The 26,638-nt window shown below is 42.5% G+C and overlaps 1 protein-coding gene across 4 annotated transcripts; it reads left to right on the plus strand.

The window, feature by feature from the left end:
• The first annotated feature begins 5,714 nt into the window (after window positions 1-5,714).
• Window positions 5,715-24,882, plus strand: Wsb1 (WD repeat and SOCS box containing 1). Of its 4 annotated transcripts, XM_021639788.2 has the most exons (9): window positions 5,715-6,049; window positions 11,343-11,511; window positions 13,093-13,358; window positions 15,218-15,349; window positions 16,907-17,007; window positions 19,288-19,460; window positions 20,011-20,124; window positions 21,165-21,272; window positions 21,704-24,882. In XM_021639788.2, the coding sequence occupies exons 1-9, from the start codon at window positions 6,010-6,012 to the stop codon at window positions 21,861-21,863; spliced, it is 1,263 nt and encodes a 420-aa protein (XP_021495463.1). In that variant the 5' UTR covers window positions 5,715-6,009; the 3' UTR covers window positions 21,864-24,882. The 4 variants fall into 4 exon arrangements, with proteins under 4 accessions (XP_021495463.1, XP_021495465.1, XP_021495466.1 ...); XM_021639790.2 differs by lacking the exons at window positions 5,715-6,049; window positions 11,343-11,511; window positions 13,093-13,358; window positions 15,218-15,349; window positions 16,907-17,007 and adding an exon at window positions 17,015-18,940; XM_021639791.2 differs by lacking the exons at window positions 5,715-6,049; window positions 11,343-11,511; window positions 13,093-13,358; window positions 15,218-15,349; window positions 16,907-17,007 and adding an exon at window positions 17,015-18,025.
• Window positions 24,883-26,638: the final 1,756 nt, after the last annotated feature.

Genomic DNA, 26,638 nt, shown 5'->3' on the forward strand with positions numbered 1-26,638 from the left:
CCAAAATCCCCTACCCCACTTCCCGAAGGCTTATTTAGCCCTCATCTCCCCTGTCAAGTGAACTGTATCACTGGAAAAGCTGTCCCCAAAAGGGCTAGGACACTACAAGAGCTGTTTCAGAGCCCAGTACAGAACACCCTGAAGGGAAGAAGCTGACCCTGGGCTACAGGCTGATACCTCATGTCGTGGTGACTCCCCAACCATGAAATTATTTTCTTCTTCTTCTTCTTTTTTTAATATTTATTTATTTATTATGTATACAATGTTGTGTCTGCATGTGCACCTGCAGGCCAGGGGAGGGCACCAGATCTCATCATAGATGGTTGTGAGTCACCATGTGGTTGCTGGGAATTGAACTCAGGACCTCTGCAAGAGCAGACATGCTCTTAACCTCTGAGCCATCTCTCCAGCCCCCCATAACATTATTTTCATTGTGACTTCATAACCGTAATTTTTCTACTGTTATGAATCATAATGTAAACATCTGTTTTCCGATGGTCTTGGTGACCCCTGTGGTAGGGTCATTTGATCCCCCCCTCCCAAATTGGTCATGACCTACAAGTTGAGAACTGTGCAGACTTGCTGAAGTGTGGTTCTTTGATCTCTAATTCCCGAACTCAGAAGATGGAAGCAGATGTCAAATTCAAGTGGCTACAGGGCTCAGTTACTTAGCAAAACTGTGTCGAACATACACACACACAGGAGGGTACCAATACATATTTTCTAAGTTGGTGGTGACGATTACAGAGTAAAAAAAAACACGTCAATCTCTTTTCATCTTTTAAATCATTTAATCGTGATGGGAATCACCACATCACATAATTGAGTTTGTTCAATTTGTGTGTATACGTGCATGCATGTATGGAGTGGTGGCAGTGAGTGGGCCCAGGGACCCCAGTTGTACAGTTAATTAATATAAGGTCTCACTATGGCTGTGTCACCTTGACTGTCCTGGAACTCACTGTGTAAACTGGGCTGGCCTCTGTCTCCCAAGGAGGACTGGATAAGGACGTGAGCCACCACACCTGACAACTACCTTGGTCTCAGTTTGCACTGGTTGTGGCTTTTGGTGAATGTCACATCCCCGTTTTTACAGGGAGCAGGTATGTTCACTCTTTTTTTTTGTCAACAAAATGGAGGACTCTCTAGAACTCTGCCCCAGTTTAGAACCTGTCTAGCGTTCTGTCTGGAACTTGAGAGACTTGTATAAGCTGCAGTTTTAAGCTGAAACATCTCCTGGGGGTACTATTTTGGGAGGCTGTGGAAATCTGAGAAAGCGAGGTCTGTTTGGAGGAAGTAGGTCAGTGGAGGAGGGCCTCTAAAGGTCATTGCTGGGCTCCATGACATCTTGCGCAATGCTTCCTGCTCCCCATGAGGTGATAAACCTCTCCTACCCCCGCTCCTGCTGCCATGACATTTTGGTCTAAGTGCCCGGAGTACACCAACTATGGACTGACCCTCTAAAACTGAGAGCCAAGATATGTTTTCCCTCCTTGAAGTTATTCTAGAAGGTATTTGATGACTATGATGATGAGGGAGTAGCCCATGGGCACACACACGGCAACTCCCTTAACCGGCTCTAGGTTGTAGTGAGCAAAGGAGAGTGACGGTTGGGACCTGCTTATATTCATGGCATCAGGGGATGCAGCCACCTTGCCCGTGAGCTACACATGAAGTCCACCTTAGTCCTCCCATTAATCTCAGTGCTGGGGGTGGGGGAGTATGATTTTGAGGCCACTCCTGGGCTGCTAACATGGACCACAGAAGAAGACCACATCTTAAATGAATAAAAGAAAGGACAGGAGAGGGAAGAAGAGCTGGTGTGTAGCTCCAGGCTCTTGGTACAATCTCTAATACTGTTCCCCGAAAGTTGTCCTTACTATATGCCCTAATATGCTTCTTTGTTGCTGTAATTAAATCCTGACCAAAGCAACTTGGGAAGGAAAGGGCTTGTTTAGCCGACAGGTTACAGTCCATCCTGGAGAAAGGCTGGGGCAGGAACTCTGCACAGGAACCTGGAGACAGAAACTAAAGCAGGAACTATGGAGGAATGCTGCTTCCTGGCTTGCTAGGTGCTTTTGTTTTTCTTAAAAAACTCACAATCATCTGCCTAGGAATGGCACGTCCCCCTTCTCTACCCCAAACCCTTCCAAGAGGGAGGGATTGAAAGATGTTAGTGGGGAGATAGGGTGTAGTTCTCTTTAGGATTTAGGGTCATCGGGCTCCTTGGGGCAAGACAAATCTTCATAGTCAGGGTACTTCACATTTCTCATCAAACTGCAACAACCGCAACCAGGAGCAGCAGGGAGGAGCAGCAGCCTTCTTCAGCCCCAGAGTGACTCCTCCCACCCCGTCCCCCAGGCTCTGGCATTTATTTCTTCTTTGACAAAGATTACACAGGAGGCAAACAGTCTGTGGCTGTGGATAATCTGAAGCAGCCCCATATCCCACACCTGGGATTAAAACAAAAGCATGTAGCTGAGCTCAGTGTCCCACGCCTGTAATCCCAGCACTCAGGGGAGGGAGAGGCAGGTAGATCTCTGTGAGTTCAAGGTCATCCTGGCCTACAAAGCAAGTCTAGGACAGCCAAGGCTACACAGAGAAACCCTGTCTCAAAAATAAAATAAAGCCCCTAAAACATTTTTATATAACATAACTGAGTTTTCAAAGAAACCAAAACTTCCACTAAGTTGAGTTTTTTGTTTGTTTGTTTGTTTTTTAATTTTATGTGTATATTTGTGTGGCTGAGGGTAGGTACTTACATCACATGCGTTCAGTGTGGAGATGGGAAAGGATCCCCTGTAGCTGGAGTTATGGCCAGTTATGAACCACCATATAGCTGCTGGGAACTGAATCCAGATCTTCTGGAAGAACAGTAAGCTCTCTTAACCACGGAGAGACCAGACCTCTCTAGCCCCTAGCTTTGTCTTTTGAATTCACTTCAGAACCCTTTCCCAGGGAATGGTCTGCCCAAAGTTAGGGTGAGTCTTCCTACCTCAGTTAACCAAATCTAGAACCTCTCTCATGGACATGGCAAAAAGTTTGTCTCCTGGATAATTTAGATCCTGTTGACAATACTGACCTTTCCAATGACAAATGAACTACTCTTATTGTCACCAGTGTTAAATACTTATGTAGCACAATGCTCAGAATGTAACACGGACTCTACAAATATTAGATATAATCACCACTGGGTACACAAATGATATAATTGTGTAATTTTCATTTTACTGTTACACTTTGTAGTTAAGAAAATGTACTAAAATAATAATACAGAAAAAAAAAACAGAACAAACAAGCAAACATCATCCCCCCAAAAACAAAATAAAACAACAATAACAACAACAACAAAAACAGAGTTAGGCAGATGGTGGTGGGGTGGTACATGCCTTTGATCAGCACTTGGGAAGCAGAGGCAGGCAGATCTCTGTGAGTTCAAGGCCAGCCCAGTCTACAGAGTTCCAGGACAGCAAGGGCTACACAGAGAAACTCTGTCTCAAAACAAAACAAAACAAAAAAAATGAACCAGGCATGTTGGTGCATGCCTGTCATCCCAGCACTCTGGGAGGCAGAGGCAGGCAGATATCTGTGAGTTCAAAGCCAGCCTAGTCTACAGAGTTCCAGAACAGCCTGGGCTAAAACAGAGAAACCTGTCTCGAAAAAACAAACAAAAACCAAAAAAGCCCCGTGTGATTCCTATACAAGGACGACTCACAAACTCAGACCTTCCAGATTTTTTGAAGATGTCTCCTGTAGCCAGGGTAGCCTCATACTTGCTACATAGCAAAAGTGGCTTTAAATAAATTCTTGATTCTTAAAATCTTGATTCTTCTGCCTCCTCAAGTGCTGGGCTTTCAGGCATGTACCATCACACTAGGTTTACGAGGTGCTGGGCATGGAATTTAAGGTTTCTGTATGCTAGACAAATACTCTACCAACTGAACTATACCCCCTCTCCCTCAGCCCTGCAAAATTATGAAACATTCCATATTTTTGTATGAAAACTCAAAAGAAATCAAAATTAAGATGGGGAGATGGCTCAGAGATTAAAATGCTTGCCACACACAACAAACCTGACAGGGTTTGGATCCTCAGAACCCAGGTAAAAGCAGAAAGCAATAGATTACAGATTCTTCCTCTAAACCCTTCACTCCTAACAAGAGAATCCTGGGAAGTCATGGGGCTGGCTAGCCTTGGCACAAGGCACTGAATCCTGAGAGATCTTTTCTCAGGAAAGGTGGAAGGTGAGAACCCACATCCTCTGACCTCCGACCTCCGCAGCAATTCTACAGCACGCAAGAGCCTACACTCACACGGGAGCACAGAAACACAAACACTCAGACAAAAATATGCACACATCTCATACCCACACAACACATGAATATGAACAAGTAAATAATGAATAAACTAAAAAATTAGGAGAAAATGATGTTCTGTCTACTACAAGACTGCATTTTCTCTTTCTTTCGACTCTGTTCATCAGCTAGGACCATAACAAACAAATGAACACCCCCCTGCAAAAAAAGAAAAAAATAACCCCCACCCAAAAAAAAAAAAGTGTTAGCCAGGCGGTGGTGGTGTGCATGCCTTTGATTCCAGCACTGGGGGGGGGGGAGGGCAGAAAAAGGTGGACCTCTGTAAGTTACAGGACAGCCTGTTCTACAGAGCGAGTTCCAGGACAGCCAGGGCTACACAGGCCTATTTCCAAAGGCCCGGCATGAAGTTCTTTTTTGGTTTTGGAGACAGGGTTTCACTCTGTAGCCTTGGCTGTCCTGGACTCGCTTTGTAAACCAGGCTGGCCTCGAACTCAAAGAAATCCACCTGCCTCTGCCTCCCCCAGTGCTGATATTACAGGCGTGCGCCACCAAGCCTAGCTGCACGAATTTCTAGATAAACATATTGACAGAAAGTAACCAAGTAACTGCTTTTAAAAAAGAGAGAACGGTTTCTGTCTATTAATTATTTCATAATTTGAAGTCTTCCTCCCTTGAGCAAAGCAGCAAATGAAAGTCGACGTGCACTGTGCGCTGTCTTTTGAGATCTGAAGAATTACGCTCGGCAGCTCCGTCTTCAGGGACTGAGGAAGTCTAAGCCTTCATCTGTTCTCCTTTGGAAGAAAGAGCCCCCAGGAGGGCCGCTGAAGTGCAGTGATGTCATCGGTAGGTGGCACTGAAATTGGGATGTGGGGCACGCCCACACGATTAGTGTCTCTGATGTGGGATAGCTAGCTGCTTCCTAGAGACCTAGGCTTCTGCGGGGGAACGGCAGGTTCTGAGATGGAGATGGTATGGGCCATCTCTTCAGGGACCAGAGAGCAGGGGCAGCACTGGGGAGGCCTCAGAGGTGAGGCCCCACCACCCTGGGGCTCCTCCGTCAACTGAGCTTTTCCTAAAGCCAGTGACTAATGTCCTGACTTAGGCTAATTTTCCTCGTTTTTCTCCCATCAGTGCAACCTTCACTTCCCTGGCAGCACCCCGGAGCCAGGGACGGAGCTAAGGTGGATTTAGGCACCTGAAACGTCTATCTTGCTTTCTTCAGCTCGGTCACGTGCATTAGACGATCTTCTGCTGATCTTGGACTTGGAAGCCGCCCGCAAGCCTGAGGGCTCGCGGTGGGCCCTGGGCCCCGACGGCGCGTCTGCTGCGTCGGGAGGCGGGGCCTGCTGGCCTGACGTCACGCGCCACACCCCGCCCCCCAGATATTAGCGGGGCCGCCCGCCATCTTGTCTCAGTGTCTGGCTTGGCGGCGGAGGCGTCGGCGGGCTGCGCGAGTCCGTGAGTGCGAGGCGCGCCGGCTCTTTTGTCTGAGTGTGACCCGGCGGCGCGTTCCCAGGCCTTCCGGTGGTTTGCCCCGGGCAGTCCGCAGAAGCCACAGCGGCCGCCCGTGCTCTCGGTTCGGTCCCCACACCCGGGAAGGACCCAGCCCGCGTCACGCCCCTCAGCGCCCTCCGACTCCCTTCTCTGTCGCAGCGTCCGAATCGAGTTCCCGGAATCAGACGGTGCCCCATAGATGGCCAGCTTTCCTCCGAGGGTCAACGAGAAAGAGATCGGTGAGGCCCAGGACGGAGCGGGGGCGCGGGGACGACGGGCAGCCTGCGAGGGGGCTGGCGCCGGGGCCGAGCGGTGGGCTGGGGGGAGAGCGATGCCGAGGTCCGTGAGAAGCGGGGCCCGGTGCTGAGGCTCGGCAGAGGCGGGGAGAGGCGAGGACCGGCGCCGTGCGGCGGGAGGAAGCGGCCGCGCGATGGGCGTCGGCCAGCCCTGAATGGACCCGCGCCCCGGAGCGGGCCTCCGACTTGCAGCGAGGCCGGCTTCCCCGCCCCGCCTACCCCAGGGACCCCGTCACAGCTCTGCGGGCCCGAGGTCCCGGGATTCTCTCGGCCTGGGGCTTGGCTGTCGAGTGGACCTGCAGCATTGCTAGCATAGGCTGAGTGGCCTGTCTTAGGATCTCTTAAGTCTGTAGTGGAACAGAAGTGAACGGTGGTGTTTGGAGGTGCGGTAGAAGTTTCTTTATGCCAGGCACCCCCAATGAGAAAGCGGCCGGAAGAGGTTCCAGAGGCGTGGAAAACTTTTTAGTTTTTCAAAGGATGGCGCTAGGAAAGTGAAGGGTTCAGAGGAGGGACTGTTTTCCCTGTACACACGGTAGGAGCAGTGTAAATAGGTGGGGTGACTGATGGAGGGCCGTTGTACAGAGGATGAAGTCTGGGAAAGGGCTCAGGAGAGGCCCGAGTGCGCTAGCCCTGTCGTGCGCTGGGCAGAAGACAGGACAATGGGAAGTGGAAGGGTGTGGACCAGACTTGCCCAGTGGCCCCTTTAAAGCATTTAGCATTATTTAAATCCTCTCAAAGGAGCCACTTTTGAGGCCATTGGATGAGATTCATTGATAGAATCATTAGCAGACACTGACATTACTGGTTGTTGTTGTTTTCTTTTGTTTTGTTGTTAGTTGCCCTGGCATGGTAGTTCTAGAGGCAGAGAGGCAGGTGCTCGAGATGAGTCTGGTCTGCATAGCCAGTTCCAGTAGCCAAGGCTACATAGTGAAATCCAGTTTGCATTTTCCTGGTGTTCCGGTGGGTGACTTTGTCAAGTGTTTGGAGGAGGTATTTCTAGGAAGGGTGGGAAGGTGAGGTAATCAGAAGTTTCTTTCTTTTATGTGAATGGATTTCTGTACACACATGGCTGTTATCAGAATTGGATTTTTTACCCCTGAAGGATGAAGTTGAATGGCTGATTAGCAGGTGACTTTAATGTTTTCTAACCATGTTCAAGCTACAGAAATCTCTCCCTGATGGGGGAGCAGCCTTACCAGGCCACGGAGGAAGACAATGCAGCCAGTCCTAATGAGACCTGATAGGCTAAGGTCAGAGGGAAGGGGAGGAGGACCTCCCCTATCAGTGGACTTGGGGAGGCGCATAGGAGGAGAAGAGGGAAGAGTGGGAGTGGGAGGGAATGAGGCAGGGGGCTACAGTGGGATACAAAGTGAAAAAACTAATTTATAAAAATTCAAAAAAGCTACAGAAATCATAAAATTTCTGCTGTTTTTTAACTGTACTTTAAGATAAGTGTTTTGAACCCAGACATTTAAATTTTGTTTTATTAGTAGTAGTAGTTGGGATTGAACTGGACCTTGTGGATGCTGGCCAAACATTGCCACTGAGCTGTGTCTCCTGCCCTCAAAGTCTTAGGACCTGAGCAGTGGTTTTTCCTCTGCTGTCTATACCAGTAATATTGATGGTACATTTATCTGTACTTTAAAAACTTTCTTGCCCTGTCCTGGACTCACTTTGTAGACCAGACCAACCCTCTGCCTTTGCCTCCCAGAGTGCTGGGATATAGGTGTGTGTCACCACACCCAGCTCTCTTGCCCTCTTTAAAGAGAATAAATAGTGCTTTATTTATTTCATGAGGATGATTCATTAAATACCTGCCTGTTAATTTTTAAGAGTTTTTTTTTTTTTTCCACTTTGTATCACCTTATTGCCTGGATATAATATAAAAAATTAAGTGCTAAATGTCTTGGAATTTGGCCTTTCCTAAGCCAAGTTTTTCACTTCTTTTTATTTGAAGTGTCATTAGGATACAAGGTTAGACATGTTTCTCTCTGTATAGCATGGTGTTTATAAATGAGCCCTCCCCACCCCACCCCCTGGCATGAATTCTAGTCATGTCCAGTTTGGATTTTCTTGTACATACTGAAAGAGGAGGTAGGACTCTAAAGAGTTCTAGGGCAGGGGCATAACTGCCCTGAGCTACTGCCCTCTTTAACAAGACACTGTCACACTTTCTTTCTAGTTATGAAACTGGAGGGTGGAATGTGAAGAAATCTGGTTGGCCCTGTTGAGTGGTGACTCATGATGTAGCTGCTGTACAGATATGTTGTATTTTAGAGCCAGTTTCCCACGGCCCCTTCAGTGTTGGGACTGTGTCCAGGGTCATGAAGTTATGATGCTAACATTAAACAGATGCCGTCATTAATAAATTTTTTTTCAAAGCACTTTAGTATAAACCTTACTCCAGGTTAGTAATATATTTCTAGTCAGTACTTGAGCATTGATTAAAGTATAAAAATCACTTGGTGTTGCCTGTTAGCCAACAAGGAAACTTGAAGGCAATTAAAAAAACACTGACCAACATTTATTTTATGGTTTTTCTAGTGGTGCTGGAATTGCATTTGAGGGTTGTTAGTTTATTGTTTCGTGGTGTTTGGTGTTTGAACCAGTTACATCTCTATCCCTTGCTAACACTTCATAAGGACAAGTGGCCAAAAATCTTTTCTTTTTTTTTTTAAAGTAACCTTAAAATATAGACTTAAAATCTTTTGTGGGATGTGGTGCATTCTACTTAGATTAACCTAGGAACGTTCTCTTTTAAAACTAATACTTCCATTTCCTTCTCTCTCTTTTTTTCTTTAAGTGGAATTTAAAAACTTGCTTCTCTTTATTTGTGAACAAGGTCCTTTCCACTAAAATTCATGACTTTTGGCCAATAGATGAAGGTTAAATAGGAACCCCAGTTTTGAGAGTCATGCCATGAAAAACCATTCTGCAGGCATCTGAGGCTCACTAGCTCATGGATCTTAGGTCATACTCATGTGACTGCCAGGAAAATGAATGTGAGTTTATGTTGTGTTGCTGCCTTTTGAGTAAGTGGGGTGCCCTATCTCTGCTAAAACCACACCAGAAAGTACAGTGTACAGTTCTGGACACCACTTTTTTTTTTTTAATGTATTACAATTTATTCACTTTGTGTCCCAGCTATGGCCCCCTCCTTCTCTCCTTATGCTCCTCCCCTAATCCACTGATAGGGGAGGACCTCTTCCCCTTCTGTCTGACTCTAGCCTGTCAGATCTCATCAGGATTGGCTGCATTGTCTCCCTCTGTGGCCTGGCAAAGCTGCACCCCAGGGTACCACTTTTCTAAGGACCACTACTAACTGGAATTTGTTCGGGAAAATTAAGGTAGAAAAAGGTAGAAAATGGACTCAAAACTTTGTAATCTGGGGAATGATTGAAAGAACTAGAAATAGTGTTCCCTGGAAAAGACTCCAGTGTTTATATTGTATATCATGAGGACAAGATTTTTGTTGTTGTTGTTTTTGAGACAGGGTTTTTCTGTGTAGCCCTGGCTGTCCTGGACTCATTTTGTAGGCCAGGCTGGCCTCGAACTCAGAGATCCTCTTGACTCTGCCTCCCAGGGTGCTAGGATTACAGGTGTGTGGTGCTATAGGCTTGAGAACAAGGTTGTGTTGTTAATTAGGTTTGTTCTCTCAGACCGGAATGAGGATTGAATAAGTGATAAGGTAGAAGGAAGATTTTGAGGGGTTTTTTTTGTTTTGTTTTTTGTTTCATTTTCTTGAGGCAGGGTTTCTCTGTGTAGCTCTGACACTCTGTAGACCAGGCTGACCTCCAGAGATTCTTGTCTGCCTCTGCATTCCCAGTGATGGGATTAAAGGTGTAGCCACCACATCTAGCAGATTTTGAGTATTTAAAAAAGGAAACATTAGCCAGGCGTGATGGTACAAGACTGTGATCTCAGCACTGGAGGGGTAGGGGGGGCAGAATCAAGTAGATCTCTGAGTTCAAGGCCAGCCTGGTCTACAAAGCAACTCCATGGTCCAGGGCAGCCAAGGTTACTCAGAGAAACCTTGTCTTAAAAAAAAAAAAAAAAAAGAAAAGAAAACAATGTTTAAGTATAGTTTTATTTATCTTAGTGATGGGTATTATATTTTCATACAAGAAGGAAACTTTGAGAATAATATAGGAAAGTGACTATCAGGTTTTTTGGTGGGTTTTAAACTACTCTTTTGATTTGTTAAATGTATCAAAAATTGGGCTAGAAACATACCTGAATACCTTACACGTGGAAGTTTATATGTGTGCTTTTCTGTTTGTTATGTAAATATGAATTGAGCATTTGTCATGCTAGGTGCCATACCAGCTACTGATGGAGTACACAACAGACTAGAGAGTTCCCTGAACAGGTCCTCTTTCCCCCACCTGGACCCCAGGGCCACGCTTGCTAGGCAGGCATTCTGCCTTTGAGCCATATCTCCAGATCCCACTCCACCTTTTTAAAATTACATTTATTTATTAGGTGCGGAACAAATTGTGAGAATATGTTCTCCCCCTTCTGCCGTGTGGGTACTGTGAATTGAACTCAAGTGGTCAGGCTTGGCAGCAGGTATATATACCCACCAAGCCATTTTGCTGGCTGCCTCGCTCTCCTGAGTGATGGAATTTATTTTATTATTATTTTTTAAAATTTTAGCCTGGGCTGGCTTTGAACTGTCCCTGTAGTTGAGGTGACCTTGAAATTTCAATCTGTTTTCTGCCTGTCCTGTACTATGATGAAGATGGAAACCAGGGCTTGTTATGTGCTAGCAAGACCATCTGAGCTTAAGGGTTTATAGTTCTTAAAAAATAAAAATCTTATTTCCCCTCCCCTTCTTTTCTTTTTTCTTTTTTTTGCCTTTCTCACTTTCATGGAATATGCTTACATAGTCCAGGCTGGCCTCAAAGCCTTATCCTGTCTACATCTCCACACCACACTGAAACTATGTGATAAGTCTCATTTAGCCCAGGCTGGTTTTGAACTACTGATCCTCCATCATAAGCCTTCTAAGTGCTGGGATGATAGGTGTGCCCATCATGCCTGGTGATGATACTTAAATCTTGCATTGGAAAACTATTATAAAAGCAAAATTAATCTCTAATGTTTTATGGGTGGAAAGCAAACAAAACCCTGTCTAAAAGAAAAGGAGACAACCTCAGCAAATTCCAAAGTAATGTGGGGGCCATCTCAATTCGTTGTTGGTTTTATATAATGTCTTGCTCTTTGTTTGTTTTAGTGAGATCGCGTACTATAGGGGAACTTTTAGCTCCAGCAGCTCCTTTCGACAAGAAATGTGGTGGTGAGAACTGGACTGTTGCTTTTGCTCCAGATGGTTCCTACTTTGCATGGTCACAAGGATATCGTATAGTGAAGCTTGTCCCGTGGTCCCAGTGCCTTAAGAACTTGTAAGACTTCTTTCTTGCTTTGTGTTTGTAGAACATACTGTTGTCTTTTAGTGTTGTTGGGTAATAAAATATTTAAGTTTTCTTTTCTAGCCAGTGTTATAAGTTTATCTGTAATTTGAGTCAGCATTGAAGATTAGTGTGAAAAATTACCTGAGCTGGGCATGGTAGTGCATCCTTTAACCCCAGAACTTGGGAAGTGGAAGCAAATGGGTCTCTGAGATCAAGGTTAGCCTGGTCTGTACAGGACAGCCAGGGCCATATGTAATAGACTGTCTTATTTAATAAAAAAGAAAAAGGGACTAGTTCTCTAGGTGGGTGTGGTGGTCCATGCCTGTAATACCAGCACTGGGAAAGCAGGGGCAGATGATCTCATAGTAGACCAGCCTGGTCTACATAGTGAAAAAGTCTGGACTTGTACATCATAGAGTCTTTTAATATTTTCTCAGGTATTTATACTGCCCCACTGAACTCCAGGGCCTTATGTGAGATTAATTGTGCCGCACATTAGTGTGTGTCCTGTTGTGTGAGATCATGTAATCTTTGTTGGGTAAAGCTTTTTGTTTCACTTTGGATTTCACACACTTTGTTGGCTAACAGTAGTGTATAAACAGATTTTTCTCTAATAAGATAGTTCTACAATGTGGCCCAGATTGCCTTTAAACTCTTGATCCTGTCTCAGGTTCCTGGGTCTTGCTGTCTGGGTGTGAGCTACAGCCCCTAGCTTTTTGGAAAAGTGGGTGGGGCTTTAGCCTAGGCCACCTTCAAAACTCAGTATGCAGCCTAGGATGACTTTGAACTTGTAATCTTTCTGCATCTTTACTCAGAGTTGCTGGAATAACAGGGTATACCACCACACCCCATTTATGCTGTGATCTCTATCAGACTTCAAAGTTCTCTGAAGTCTCTAGCTTCTAATTTTTTGAAACCGTTTAGTTTAGGATCCATAAAGATGGGTTATGTAAAACTTGATACTTTGGTAAATGAGCTAAGTTAGTCCTTTTCATGTTGAAAAGTTACCATGTTTCTCATCATCTCTGCACTTCTGTGCATGAACAAAATGTTACAGGTCTTAGGGTCACCATTCCTGTGATACGAACTGTCTCAGGAATGGCCAGTGTTACACACTGACAACAGCGTCCACTCTTAAGTAGAACCAGGCTGAACACTGCACTGTTAAAGAAATCCTATTAAAGACAGTTTGGAAGGAAATGTTGTAAGTTGCTCTCTCATGGAGGATTCTCTTCCACCAATAGTTTTTAGGAGTTGAAAAGTCTGGTCTCATATTTCAGATACCAACTTTGCCTTCTGTAGGAAAAAAAAATATTTTTTGGAGACAGGGTTTCTCTGTGCAGCCTTGGCTGTCCTGGACTCACTTGGTAGAACAGGCTGGCCTGGAATTCACAGAGATCTGCCTGCCTGTACCTCCCAGAGTGCTGGGATTATATGCGGGCACCACCATGCCCGCTTTCTTTTGTAGAAATAATGTTACAATTCTATTGAAAGACTTGACAATGTTAACAGTTAGTGTCTATAGAAATTCACTATAAAGAAGAATTAATTTTCAATCTTTTCCCCTCTCAGTCTTCTGCATGGTTCCAAGAATATCACCAATTCAAGCTGTCTGAAATTGGCAAGACAAAATAGTAATGGTCAGAAAAATAAGCCCCCCGAACACATTATAGACTGTGGAGACATAGTCTGGAGTCTTGCTTTTGGGTCTTCAGTTCCAGAAAAACAGAGTCGTTGTGTTAATATAGAATGGCATCGTTTCAGATTTGGACAGGATCAGCTTCTTCTTGCTACAGGATTAAACAATGGTCGCATCAAAATCTGGGATGCGTATACAGGTATGGATTCATAGTTTCAAAGGATGAACCTAATTATTTTATGATGAAAGGACTGGAATATGTGCTTTGAGGATTTTAATGAACAGAAAAATGAGAATTGATGTGATGTGTCTTTATAATTGTTCTAAGTCTTCAGTTCATAATTTTAATCTCAGAGAATAATAATAGTTCATACTGCATGGTAAAGTATACAAAGCATGTATGGGTCTTAATTTAATTAATTATTTACAAACTAATAATTTAGTTTATGACTCGTGTCTTATATGCCTTTTCAATGATAGAAGTTTTCAAGGGAGATTGTTTTTTTTTTTTTTTGTTTTGTTTTTTGTTTTTTTGTTTTTATCTCAAGCAGTCCTCAAACTCACTGTGTAGCTGAGGATGACTTTTAGCTATGCTCCTCTAGCCTCCACGCTCTTCCAGCTGCCACATTCCTGAGTGCTGGGATTGCAGGCATGTGCTACAACTCCCAGTTTTATGCAGTGCTGGGAATCCAACTCCAGGGCTTCACATTGCATGCTAGGCAAGCACCTGTCCATGTCCAGCTACAAACCAGAAGTTTGGTTTGATTTGTTTTGGAGACAGGGTCTCTCTAGAGTTCTATTTATGCTAGAGCTCACTATGTAGAATAGGCTGGCCTCAAACTCACAGAGATCTGCCTGCCTCTGCATCTGCCTCCCAAGTGCTGGGGTAAAAGGCATGTACCACCTTGCCCAGCTTGCAAATGAGCCTTTAATAATCGATATCTAATCTTCAGAATGTTTTAGTTACTTTATCCAACGTCCTATATCCATATAGGTTGAAAAGTTGAATTCTTTGAGCAATTAAGTGTTCAAGGTGGGCAGGGGTGGCACACGCCCAGTACTCAGAAGGCAGAGGCAGGAGAATCTCTTGTGAGTTTGAGACCAGCCTGGTCTACAGAGTGAGTGCTAGGTATGCTAGGGCTATGTAGAGAGACCCTGTCACAAAACAAAACAAAAGAAAAAAGTAAGTGTTCAAACTGGTGATCCACAGTTGTGATTCCAACATGGAGAAGCCTGAGTGCCCAGCATGGTGTATATAACAACCTCGAGGCAGTTAGAACTGCACAGTTGAGATAGCATCTCCACCAAGGATGAGGGACGGACGGACCTCAGTGGGAAAGTAGGTAACTGAGCATTGCTTCCACCTGAGGTTCAATGCTCAGCAGCAATAAAGGAAAAACATTTTGATTTTGTTTTAGTTTCTGACATATTCTGTGTATTCACAAACATAAAATAATCTAGTGGGCATTAAAGCAAGGTGTACCTCAGAACACAGTAATAATGACATTAAATTGGGGGCGAGGAAGCAGTTTGATTGGCTTATTGGGAAAAAATTAAGGTGACCACAGATGTTTCTAGAAAACAAAACTTCTAGTAACTGATAAGTACTTTGTTTAGATAATGTTAAAATTAAAAGGTATGAGATAATGCTTACTTTGTGGGATATTTGATAGTCCAAGGCCAAGGAAATAGAAAGCAAAGAGAAAAGTTGATATTTTCATTTTGTTTTAAAGTTAGACTGTACAAATACTTAGAAAAGACAGTGGTATACACCTTTCTTAATGCTAATTTGATCTAGGGGTTTTCTTGCATTTAAGCCAGTCTTACATGTTTCTATTAAACACAGGGTTTGTTGTCTCGGGAAGGTAGTACTGGAAAGCCTGAGTAGTGAGTCCTCACAGGTAACAGCAGCCACTAATTAAAAAGGAAAATAGTTTACTTCATAAAGCAAGGAGATACCCAAGAATCTCCATTTTTACAATCAGCAAAACTATAAAAATAGAAGATAAGTAACTGATCTTGTCTTTTTTTTTTTTTTCTCCTTTCAATCACATTTAGGAAAACTCCTCCTTAATTTGGTAGACCATATTGAAGTGGTCAGAGACTTAACTTTTGCTCCAGATGGGAGCTTAATCCTTGTATCAGCTTCAAGAGACAAAACTCTCAGAGTGTGGGACCTGAAAGATGATGGTATGTGTGTCTTTTGTCTTTTCCCCAGCTGTGTAAAAGAATGTGTTTTGTTTTGTTTTGTTTTGTTTTTTTGTTTTTTGAGGTAGGGTGTCTCTATAGCCTTAGCTGGCCTGGAAATCACTATGGTAAACCAGGCTGGCCTCTGCCTCTTGAGTGCTGGAATAAAGGCGAGTGCCTCCATGCCTGGCCAAGCCTCTTAATATTACTATTAATACTAGTATTAATATTAGTAATAGTTACTATTACTATTGAGTGATTATTGAGTGATTTGGGGGTTGCCTTTGCCTTCCCTGAAACTCTTCCAGGACACCAGTAATCATAGCTCTAGGAGGTAAGGCCAGGAGAATTGAGAGCTCCTGGACAAACTTGGCAACTTAGCAGTATATCAGAAAACTACAAACCAAGTGGCTTGGTGATCAAGGTTTCCTTCCTTTTGTCTGATTAATACTTGGATCCCTTTCCTATATATATTAAAAAAAGAAAGAAAGAAAGAAAGAAAGAAAAGTTAAGACAGAACAGGAACCAGCAGTTACTATAATAAACAGTCTTGACACTGCTCAGAAGCCAACCACATAGATCCATAATTCTAGTTCCAAAGGATCATATATCTCCTGGCCTCTGTGGACACTGCATGCAAGTGTTACACATACATATATTTAGGCAAAATACTCATTCTAAATAAATTAATTTTTAAAATAAAAAAATTAAGTAGGCCTTAAAGCAATGACTTCAGTCATCCAATAAGATTTAGATTATAGCCTGATTTTCAAGTCAGGATTTGTAACATGGTTAAATGCTGGTAAGCATAGGTCATAAACTCTTTCATAAAAAGTGAGAGATGTTTTTACCTCTAATCTCAGAAAAGCATAGTAGTATACTCAGTTTTTTTCTGAAACATGGTGTATTGATGTTTGCAAAGGTTTTTATTGCTAGAGAGGAACAGAAATGAATGTAGATCAGGCTAAATGCCTGCCTTTGTGCCATAAGTACTGAGATTAAAGGTATACTTCAGTGTGCCTGGCTTTTACATGCTAAAATGAATTTTTAGTTCTGTATATTCATGTGTGTTTATGGTAGGGTATGTGTGGGTGCCTGAGGAGGCCAGAGGCATTAGATCCTCTAGAACTGCAGTTACAGGCAGTTAGGAGCTGCCCAGTAAAGGTGCTAGGAGTCAAACTCAGGTCCTCTCCAGAGCACCTGAGGAGTGTTTCCAGCCCTGTGTAATTTTATCAAGTAATAGATGGTACCTTCTGTGAGTTCAAGGCTAGCCTGGTCTACGATAGTGAGTTCTAGAACAGTCTGGGCTACATAGAGTAAGAGACCATGCCTTGGAAAAAAAGGAAAGCAAGCAAGCAGGTGGCAAATATGCAGGCCTCTCTCTCTCTCTCTCTCTCTCTCTCTCTCTCTCTCTATCTACTATCTACTATCTACTATCTATCTACTTTTTTTCAGCTGTAAAAGTTGATAATAACTGTAGGCTACTGTCATGTCAGTCAAGGAGTTACTGATTTGAAATGCATTCTCCTGACACAGATGATTTTTTTTGTTGTTGTTCAGGAAATATGATGAAAATATTGCGGGGACACCAGAACTGGGTGTACAGTTGTGCATTCTCTCCCGACTCTTCTATGCTGTGTTCAGTTGGAGCCAGTAAAGCAGTATGTGTCAAAGTTCTCGTACATGTATCATGAATTGGATGATAATGTATGCTTAATCATTTTAAATCTAAGTAACCTATTAAGTCTGTGCTCGGTGTCATGAATATCTTAAATGCTTTATTTCATGATGGAGAGAATTTGCATGTAGAAAATTAGTTATTTATTAACTGAGAAATTGAATTGCTTTTAGAGATGTTTATAAAATGAAGTTTTTTGTGAAATCTAGGAACACTTACTGTGCTATAAACAAAATCTAGTTCATTTTTAAGGTATTTTTTTCCTAATTATTTTCTGTGTTTTTGTTTTGTCCAGTTTGCTGGGGTTGTTGTGTTTTTTACTTTTGTTTTTTAAGATTTGAGTCCCAGCTGATTCTGGACATTTAACTGAAAAAAAAAAAAAGTAATTTAAAAGCATAATAAAATGATCACTCATGTATGTGCTAGAGTAAGTGAGAGATGCAGCTGCATATAGTTTACAATGTACCTGTAGACAGCTGAAGTAGTGATTGTCGAGGGTTGTGCTTTTAGTGAACTGTCAGTTTACTAGCTCTGAGTTAATGTATCTTTAGGAGCTTAGCAGCATTGAGTATCTGTTTAACTGACTAAACTCCAAAAATGTGTATGATCACAATACTTTTTGGACTAAGGGGGTGGGGGTAGTGGCAAGAGAACACATTTTTATTTTACCAAAAGTATGTTGAGATGATAGTTGTGAATGTTAGAAGTTTAGAACAAAATAGCTTAGGTTTGTTTTTGTTTTTTAATCATAAAAGCAAGCTAGATGTTGACATTGCTCTTTTAGGCTGTGTGTTTTCCATATGCTTCTTGCTTTCCCTGTCACAGGTGGTGGCAGCAATATTGGTGTGATTGAGGTTATGCTGGCACCACTCGCACACAGGCGCACAATGGTGTTAGCTGGGCAGAAAGAGTGGCATCTCTGGCTACCGGGCTGGGGGCGACCTTTACCGTAGGATGAAGTAACCTTGCATTCGGCTGCAAGGTGTACTGTACGTACACAGGTGCTGGTCGGCGTCCACTTTCTGCTTCTCTTTCTTTTCTTTTCTTTTTCCTTAAACATAATTTCCCCACAGTAAAATCCAGACTCCCGAGTAAATTGATCTTACAGTTTGATGGAATTGGGAGTCTGACAAGTGAACGCAATTCATGTTAATATAAAGTAATTGGTTTTTGAGTACTTTCTCTGTTTTTTGGAGTTCTTGAGATGCTTGGCAGTACCTTAAATCACTGACCCAGTTACTGTACTTAACGTTCCTGTGGAAAAAATGTGCAGAAAGGAAGTAGCAGAAAGGAGGGAAGCTGCCTCACTAGGCTTGCTGTAACCTCCAAGCTTATGTTTAACCTAACAGACTGCAGTAAAAGTCCTGTGTAGAGACACTTCAGAGGTCGAGGCAAGTGTACCACGAATTCAAGGCCAGCCTGGGCTACTTAAAGGCCAGCCTGGACCTCTTGGTGAGACATTGCCTCAAAGCAAACAACCAGCAAAAGTTATTGAGAACCTTCTGCACACGGTCTTTGGATGTTTAAAATCTAAACTGTACGTGAACTTATTTTTAGTAATTTAACTGTTTTCTGCTGAAAATAACTTATTGATTATAGTCATTTTGGAAAAAAAAGTATTAAATCTTGAGTACCAAAAAAATGTTGTAATTATTTTCATAAAATAGCATTTTCACTTGTAATGTGGTTTAACATCCTTGTTTGTTTGCCAAAAAAAAAAAAAAAAGTTTGGCTGTGAAAATTCTCTTTGCTTGCAGTATCTGTTTCTCTTCCTAGGCTCTCGTGGTGACCCAAGCCTATTGTAAACAAGTGATTATCTCAAAGGGAGATGCCAATGGAGTAACAATTTGCTAACATTACATTTTCTGTCTGTATATATTTTTAAAAATAGTAGTTTCTGGAAAAAAGAGAAAGGGGTTTGTAATACTTAACCCTATTTATTTCCATATATTTTAGTTAATTAGTTTTTTTGAATAAATGGATTTCCGTATTTGTGGTTAAATTGCATTGCCTTTATTTTCCCTTTAGGCTTATTTTTTAAATTAACATTTAACAGAAACATTTGAAATAGAAATTTGCATGTCTGCTTTAATTAACTTAAAGACTGATTTTTAATCTATGACACTGAGCATATTCTTTAAATTACTCATAATTTGTAATTAATTTAATATAATGTTAAAGTAGCAGTTGTAGTGTAAGCTGTGCCCCTTTGTCCTCTGTGTGTCTGAGTGAGACTATAACATTTGCCATTTTATTATTTCAGGTTTTCCTTTGGAATATGGATAAATACACCATGATAAGGAAACTAGAAGGGCATCACCATGATGTTGTAGCTTGTGACTTTTCTCCTGATGGAGCATTGCTTGCTACTGCATCTTATGATACTCGTGTGTATGTATGGGACCCACACACCGGAGACATTCTGATGGAATTCGGGTGAGTACAACATGAATGATTTCCGTCTGTAATCCAACATTGACTATCACTATAGCTTTGAAGACGTGAAAAATTAGACTCACTTAACAAAATGTAAAATTAATCTCATTATGTGAACACTTGAATAATATAAAGCTTTAGATATACTCAGAGTGGGTCTTGGTATTTAAGAGTGTCTGGGTCTGTAGAAATGATAATATACTAGAGTTTTATGCTTGGGGAAAATTGATAAACAGAAGTTGGACTTAAATGCTGTCAATGTTGTGAAAAAGGTGAACAGTTCTTTCAGAAGCTCTCACTTTTGTCAGTTCTAGCAGGGAAGCAGATTCCTGTGTACCCTTGGCTAAAGGACAGTCCTTAGGGGACGGTCCTCCTCTGACTGAACATATACTTCCTATTGCGTTTAGCTGAACTGTAACCACTTTCCTTGGGGTTAATTGTGTCAGAGAGGCCCTACTTTAAACCTTATCAGAGGCTAGTGAGCTTGGTACCAAGGCCATTTTGTTTCTTTCTTGATTCTGAAACCCACTGAGAATATGTCTGACCCCAGGCACCTGTTTCCCCCACCTACTCCAATATTTGCTGGAGGAGCAAATGACCGATGGGTACGAGCTGTGTCTTTCAGTCATGATGGACTGCATGTTGCCAGCCTTGCCGATGATAAGTAAGTATATGGAGTCTAGTTTTGACTTTATTCATACTTTTTAAGGTTTTTTTCATCCTGCTACCAAATGAAAGCATGTTTTAATTCATAACACCTTTGTTAAGCTAAATTTTTTTATTCGTTTGTATTTGAAATGGTCTTAGTATGTGGGCCAAGTTGATCTTGAACTTAAGATTCTTCTACCTTTGCCTCTGAGTGCTGGGAATTCAGTATGGACCACCATACTGGCTCTAATGTCTCTAAACAACACCTTAGGAAGTGTTGCTTTTTACCTAGCTGGCTGTGGTGGTACACACTTATAAATTGGTAGGCCACTGCTTTTGAGGTTACGCAAATGTGGAAAAGAGTAAAGCAGATTGTGTTAGATTTTATTTGAAAGAAAATAAGAATGGAGCCAGGGCTGTGTGCATGCTAGATAGACACTTTACCAAATGAGCTTTATCCTCAGCTGGGCATGGTGTCAGACATTTGTAATCCCAGCACTCAGGCAATCAATCAGAGGCAAGCGGGTCTCTGTGAGTTCAAGGCCAGCCTGGTCTATGAGTCCAGGACAGCCAAGGCTACAGAGAAACCCTATCTTGAAAGACCAGAGAAAAAGGGGTGGGGGGTGGAGGGAGAAAAGGAAATGAGAACACTTCAGTTTTGAACATTATAGATCAAACACTTGAGATTACCAAGCCATGCCTTGTGATTTCTTTGGAATAGTCTGTATATAAAGCACAATAGTATAGGAAGAATATGGAGGCTCGTGCCTAAATTGTAGTACTTGGGAAGCTGAAGCATTCCAGTTTGGGCTATGTAGTGAGGCCCTATCTCAAACAAAACAAAGTTATATTAGCTGGATGGAGAGGATACAAGCCTGTAATCCCAGTTCTTGGGCAGTAAAAGCAGGAAGATCAAGAATTTGATGCTGGCCTGGGTTACATATGAGTCTGCCTCAATCAAAGTTTGAGAGTGATTTGTGTGCATGTACACTGATGCAGAATGCAGCTTTGCTTTCTGACTTACTCAACTCACTAGATCACTTATTTCCCTTTCAGAATGGTGAGGTTCTGGAGAATTGATGAGGATTGTCCAGTAAACGTTGCACCTTTAAGCAATGGTCTTTGCTGTGCCTTTTCTACTGATGGCAGTGTTTTAGCTGCTGGGTAAATAAGCCTTTCTTGTTTCTTTCTCTTTTGAAGATTTGTTTTTATGTGTATGGGTATTGTGCTTGCATGCCTGTGCGTGCAGCACCACCTGCAGAGGCCAGAAGCAGGTGTGATCTAGAGCTGGGCTTACAGGTGGCTGTGAGCTACCACGTAGGAGCCGGAACTGAGTCCTGGTCTTCTGGGAAAGCGTAGAGCACAGCTGAGTCAGTTCTCCAGCCCCCTCTCTTCTTGTTTCTTGACAGAGAAGGTTCTGTACATTTCCTAGACAAACTGTTGATAATCCTGTCATTACTACTTTGTCCTGAAGTCCATTGGCTAGTGCTTATTAGGTTTGAGGTGAAATGTGTGAATCTGATATACAGCTGTAGGGACATGGGATAAATGCAGTTGGGTGACTGTGCCTTTTTTCTTTTCCCATTTCTCTAAAGGACACATGATGGAAGTGTATATTTTTGGGCCACTCCAAGGCAAGTCCCTAGCCTTCAACATTTATGTCGCATGTCAATCCGAAGAGTGATGTCTACCCAAGAAGTCCAGAAACTGCCCGTTCCTTCCAAAGTTTTGGAGTTTCTCTCCTACCGGGTTTAGAAGGAAGGCTGCCTTTCCTGGTAGGGCCAGACAGAACATCCTTTACAAAACACACCTCAAAGCTTTACCAGCTCAAGCATCTGTTCTAGAAGGCTCGGAAGATTTATTTAACTTGATCAACTCTTATACTTCATTTTATTAATTGGACTTTTAAAGCATTATTTATAGACCATAGGAGAAATATTTCTGAACATATCATGTAATTTTTTAAAAAGATTAACTGTGAAAACATATACATACATGTATGTATTTAGACATGAGCTGCTATGTATTGAATGTGCCCATTTAGTTTTCTAATTTTTAGTTCTGACCTGTATATATAGCTTTAGTAGAGCCACGGTGTGTATATGTGCTGTTTTTTTGTTTTGTTTTGTTTTTTTGAAAACAGTAAACCTTAACTTGGGCCCTACAAGGTAGTTTTAGTTGCAATTTCTCAATGAAGGTGGCACTTGCCTAGATAGCTAGATCATAAATGGCAGCCAGTTCTGGTGCAGGTCCATCAGCAGCTTGAAATCAGGCAGACATTGTGTGCTGAATGGTATATTCTGGGACCCAAGCATCAATTACTGTCTTTTTGGATGGTGTATTTGTCCTAGCTTCGATACCGTCACATGGACAGATTCCCATCCACCTTGACAGTTAACTGAAGTGCGGCATATAGCAGGTTCACGAACTCTGCAGTCTTGAACATACAGAGCAGATTCCCAGCCTGCCCAGTGACCCCCTGAGCTTGACCCTCACTGCTGTGCTGGCTGAAGGCTAGCACACTAGTGTACTCATCCTTATCTGTTCAGGCACGAATAAGATCAAGCAAGGCTAACCATGGGAAGCCTCGATGGCACACAATGGTGTCACAATGCCAGTCACCATTGTGAATTGTTTGTTGACACAGAAACCCCAAGTACAGGGCATGAGGCACAACAGCCTCCCCGATCCAGTTAAACATCTGCTTAAAGTCTGTGCGGCAGTTTCAATGCTGCTATTGGACTGTCAGATGGTCTCAGACTCTCAGGATTTGGTCTCAAGCAATGTCAAGAGTGTCAACCCTTGTCTTATGTGGTGGTTGTCGAATCTTCCTTCTCTGGCATTGGTTACATTCCCATCATTTGTTGTTATTGCCACAGCCGGGGCAACAGATTGGTGATGTGATTCTGTGCAGCTGATGCAGCCTACATGCAAGACACCAGGACAAATAAAGCAGCCATGACGGCTTGCAGTACCTCTTGGTCCTGCAGGTTGGCCATTGGTCACATCAGGTGTCATGTAGGGTGCCAGTGCCCATGGTGCAGGTCCCCACTGCCAGGAGGGTTTGATACTCCAGCTGGTGGCACACCTGAAATTCTGTCTTGAGGCCGGTGTGCTGCCAGATGATGCATCCATGGCTCCCAGTTCCCCAGGGTTGAATGTTATGACCTTGTTGAGCAGTTGAATTGGGAATGCATGTGGCCAGGCAGGTCCAGCCAAGCCCATCAACCATGCCACATCTGCTAGGTCAACATTTTCATCCCCGAAGCTGTTCTGTGTCAACTCCATCACTTGCTGAAAGTTCCCTGTCTAGGTTTGAGAAACAGTACAAGCATACTCATTGCCACATGGCTTCCTGCATGTCATGGTCTTGAATTATGCCTTATCTCAATTTAGTGATTACCTCCCTCACTTAGAGCCCTCTCAGCGCCTGTTCAGCGAATGGACGTTCGTGAGTGTGGAAACAAGCTTTGTTCCACCTGCTCCCAGCCCCCTCTCAGGTCCTCAATGCCTTCTAGAAGGAATGGATTGTGAGCAGCCCTGATTCAAGCATTTGCAAGCACCTGCAATGCAAGAGTCCAACTTTTAAACAAGTAGGATGGTTGTTACTTGGTTCCTAACTATATGTGCTGTTTGGAGGCAAATTCAGTGGAATTTTTATTCTTTTTTATTTGGGGGCACTGAGTTTAGATGTTTGTTGATGATTATTAATATTTAATACTGATTTATCTTTTAGTTAAACAGCAGTTAGAACTAAACCAGCTGCATACCCAAATCCCTGCATAAAGACTAGGATATTTATTTAATTAGCTTAGAGCACAATGCTGGGCAATAATTACTCCATCTTAAACCTCCAAGCCTGCATAACTTTCTCCCATTCAGATTTCTCACATTATACTTGCTTTTTAGTCCTATCTTAGGTCCGTTCCATTTCTCCTGATGTTTCCAGGTCTTCTCCTTTCGGGTTCTCTCCTCCCCTCAGGACCAGGATGTCCCACCTTATTCTCTCCATTGCTCAGCATTGGCTGGTTGTTTTTATTGGCAACACAGAGAACAAACGGTAGCATATTTACACAAACTTAAGGCAGGTGATGCTTAGAATAAGCATCACAATGCAATGTATGGAAAGTTTTGAAATGTCTTGAAACCAGATAGTGGGGGGGGGGTATCAGCATTTCAATGAACAAGGGTAAATTGTACACATTCCACAAGAACATTACACCAACAGATGACGCTGAATTTAAGCAGAATTGCTTCATAGGAAATGGAATTGGTTAGGGTGGGTGGTGTTGAACTGACTAGGGAGAGTTTTTGTATATGAAAAAGAATTTTTTTTTTTCTCAAAGAATTGTGTCAGGGAGTTTGAATGTGACATTTTAAAAAAGAGCCAGGAAAAAGGTAGCTAGAGAAAGGTGATATCTCTGTAGGCCTTAATTTTGGAAAGCAGCTACTTACCGCTCAGAGAATAAAGTATTATGCATTTTTGTCAATTTGAAATATATATTCTACTGTATTATTGCTGAATATTTTGTTACTACTAAGGGACAATTATTATTTTAAAACTGGTTTTTGGTTTGTTTTTTTTTTTTTAACATATATTCTGTTTCTGCAGAAGATAATCTTGGTAACTTACCAAAGAGAATCAGTACAATATGTCCGCTTCAGCCTTCTTTTATTTATCTCATCTGCAGATGTTGAGAATGTATGTATTATGTAAAATGCTTGTTTTATATCTTTGAGTTTTTTAATTAAAGGACAAAAATAACACTGCAAATGTTTCTTTCATGTGTCGCACCGTTTAATGCCTTTGTCTAGCTTCACTCTAAGTTTAACGGTGGGCCCACCAGCATGCAAGGTAAAAAAACAGGAAGAAACCATGCAATAGGAAGGCATTGCTTCTTGAGCACAGGCATGCTGCTGGGTTCTGCCATTGTGTTCTGGGGGCACTGCCATATTTGTACTTATTTAGTCGCACCCAATGCTGTACAAAAAAGGGAAACAGCTTCTGAGCAAAAAAATATCTTTTAGAGAAATAGACAGCTCAAATTAAACCTGCTGGTTAAATAGTAGCCTGGGTCCTCGGAGAAGGCAAACACTATAGCCTTGTATGGTCTCAAGGATCTGACCATCTCCTGAGAATATTTGGATGTTCCTCTTGTTGGCTATGTTAAAGTAGATGGAAATAGTTATGAAAGTCGGAATCCTAGTAATTTCTCAAGTGGCATCTATGTTATACAAGAAACAGAGACAGCTCTACCTCTTATGGTTTGTTTGATTTTTTTTTTTTCCCCATTTCACTTGTATATCTACTATAATTAAAATGAATAAGATTTAAAGGGCTGGGTGTGGTGGTGCTTTAATCCTAGCACTCAGGAGGCAGGGGCAGTCTTATCTCTGAGTTCAAGGCCAGCCTGGTCTACAAAGTGAGTCCAGGATAGTCAGGGCTATTCACAGAGAAACCCTGTCTCAAAGAAAAAGAAAAACAACAAAAGAGTTTAAAAATGCTTAAAATTTAAAAATTAGATTTTAAGTATATAAAAAATAGGATTTAAAAAAATTATGCTTAATCTCCACACGACTATTTACTTCCCAGAACCATACCAAATACCAGTCATATAAAGATATTTAGTTGAATGATCCATGCTATACTTATGATAGCCCCAGCTGTTTGCAGCCTCAGAGCCATAAGAAAGAGACTCATCAGAGTATAAGACAGATGCAAACATGCCTGAGCTTCCTTTTGTCTTAGAGGGGAAGGGGGGTTAGTAACAGGATGGTGGTTCTACATGCCCAAAGGGAGGCAGAAAAAAAGGTGGTTGGGCTCGCTCTTGGGTCAGATTCTAGCCATGTGATTTTAGTTGGAGGTTGCTTTTTCTTGTATATTCCTTGTCACAAAGACATGCCATTTAGAAAACTGGCAAGAGATTATTGACGTTCAGATTTGATTGCCTGAGTTTTTGTTTTGTTTTCTTTGGAGACAGGGTCTTACTGTGTAGCTCTCCCTTGGGTGGCCTTTAACTCAGAGTTCTCCCTATTTCTGCCTCCTCTCTCTGTGCCTGTAGGGTGGGTATGAATGCAGGAAATACTATCTTAATGATGCATACCACTTTAAGGCCTGTAACCTGATCTTAGATTGGCAAACCCACAGTTTATGATCCTTGAAATTCCTTGCCTGCTTGTGATTGAGATAAAATTGGTTTGGGCTGGTCTGCCCTGCCCTAAGGGCAGCAAGACCTACAACAGGCTAGAGGAAACTAGCAAGATTCTTAGTCTAGGCAGTGGACTTGGCTGTCAGCCGAGCTCAAGGATAAGAAAAGAAAGTGCATGAGAAGTTAAACATTATCTCCTACAGAAACCATAGGAGGCTGTGAACTCCCATCAGAGGTGCCAAAGCAGTCTATCCAGACAGTTCCCACCAGCTGTCCTAAGTGCATTTTAGCTACAGATAAATGCTAAGTGCATTTATACAAATCATAGATTCGGGGCTGGAGAGGTAGTCCAGTTTGGGTCCTGGCTGCCAAGCCTTGAGG

Source organism: Meriones unguiculatus, chromosome 7 (assembly GCF_030254825.1).
Source record: "Meriones unguiculatus strain TT.TT164.6M chromosome 7, Bangor_MerUng_6.1, whole genome shotgun sequence".
NCBI lineage: Eukaryota > Metazoa > Chordata > Mammalia > Rodentia > Muridae > Meriones > Meriones unguiculatus.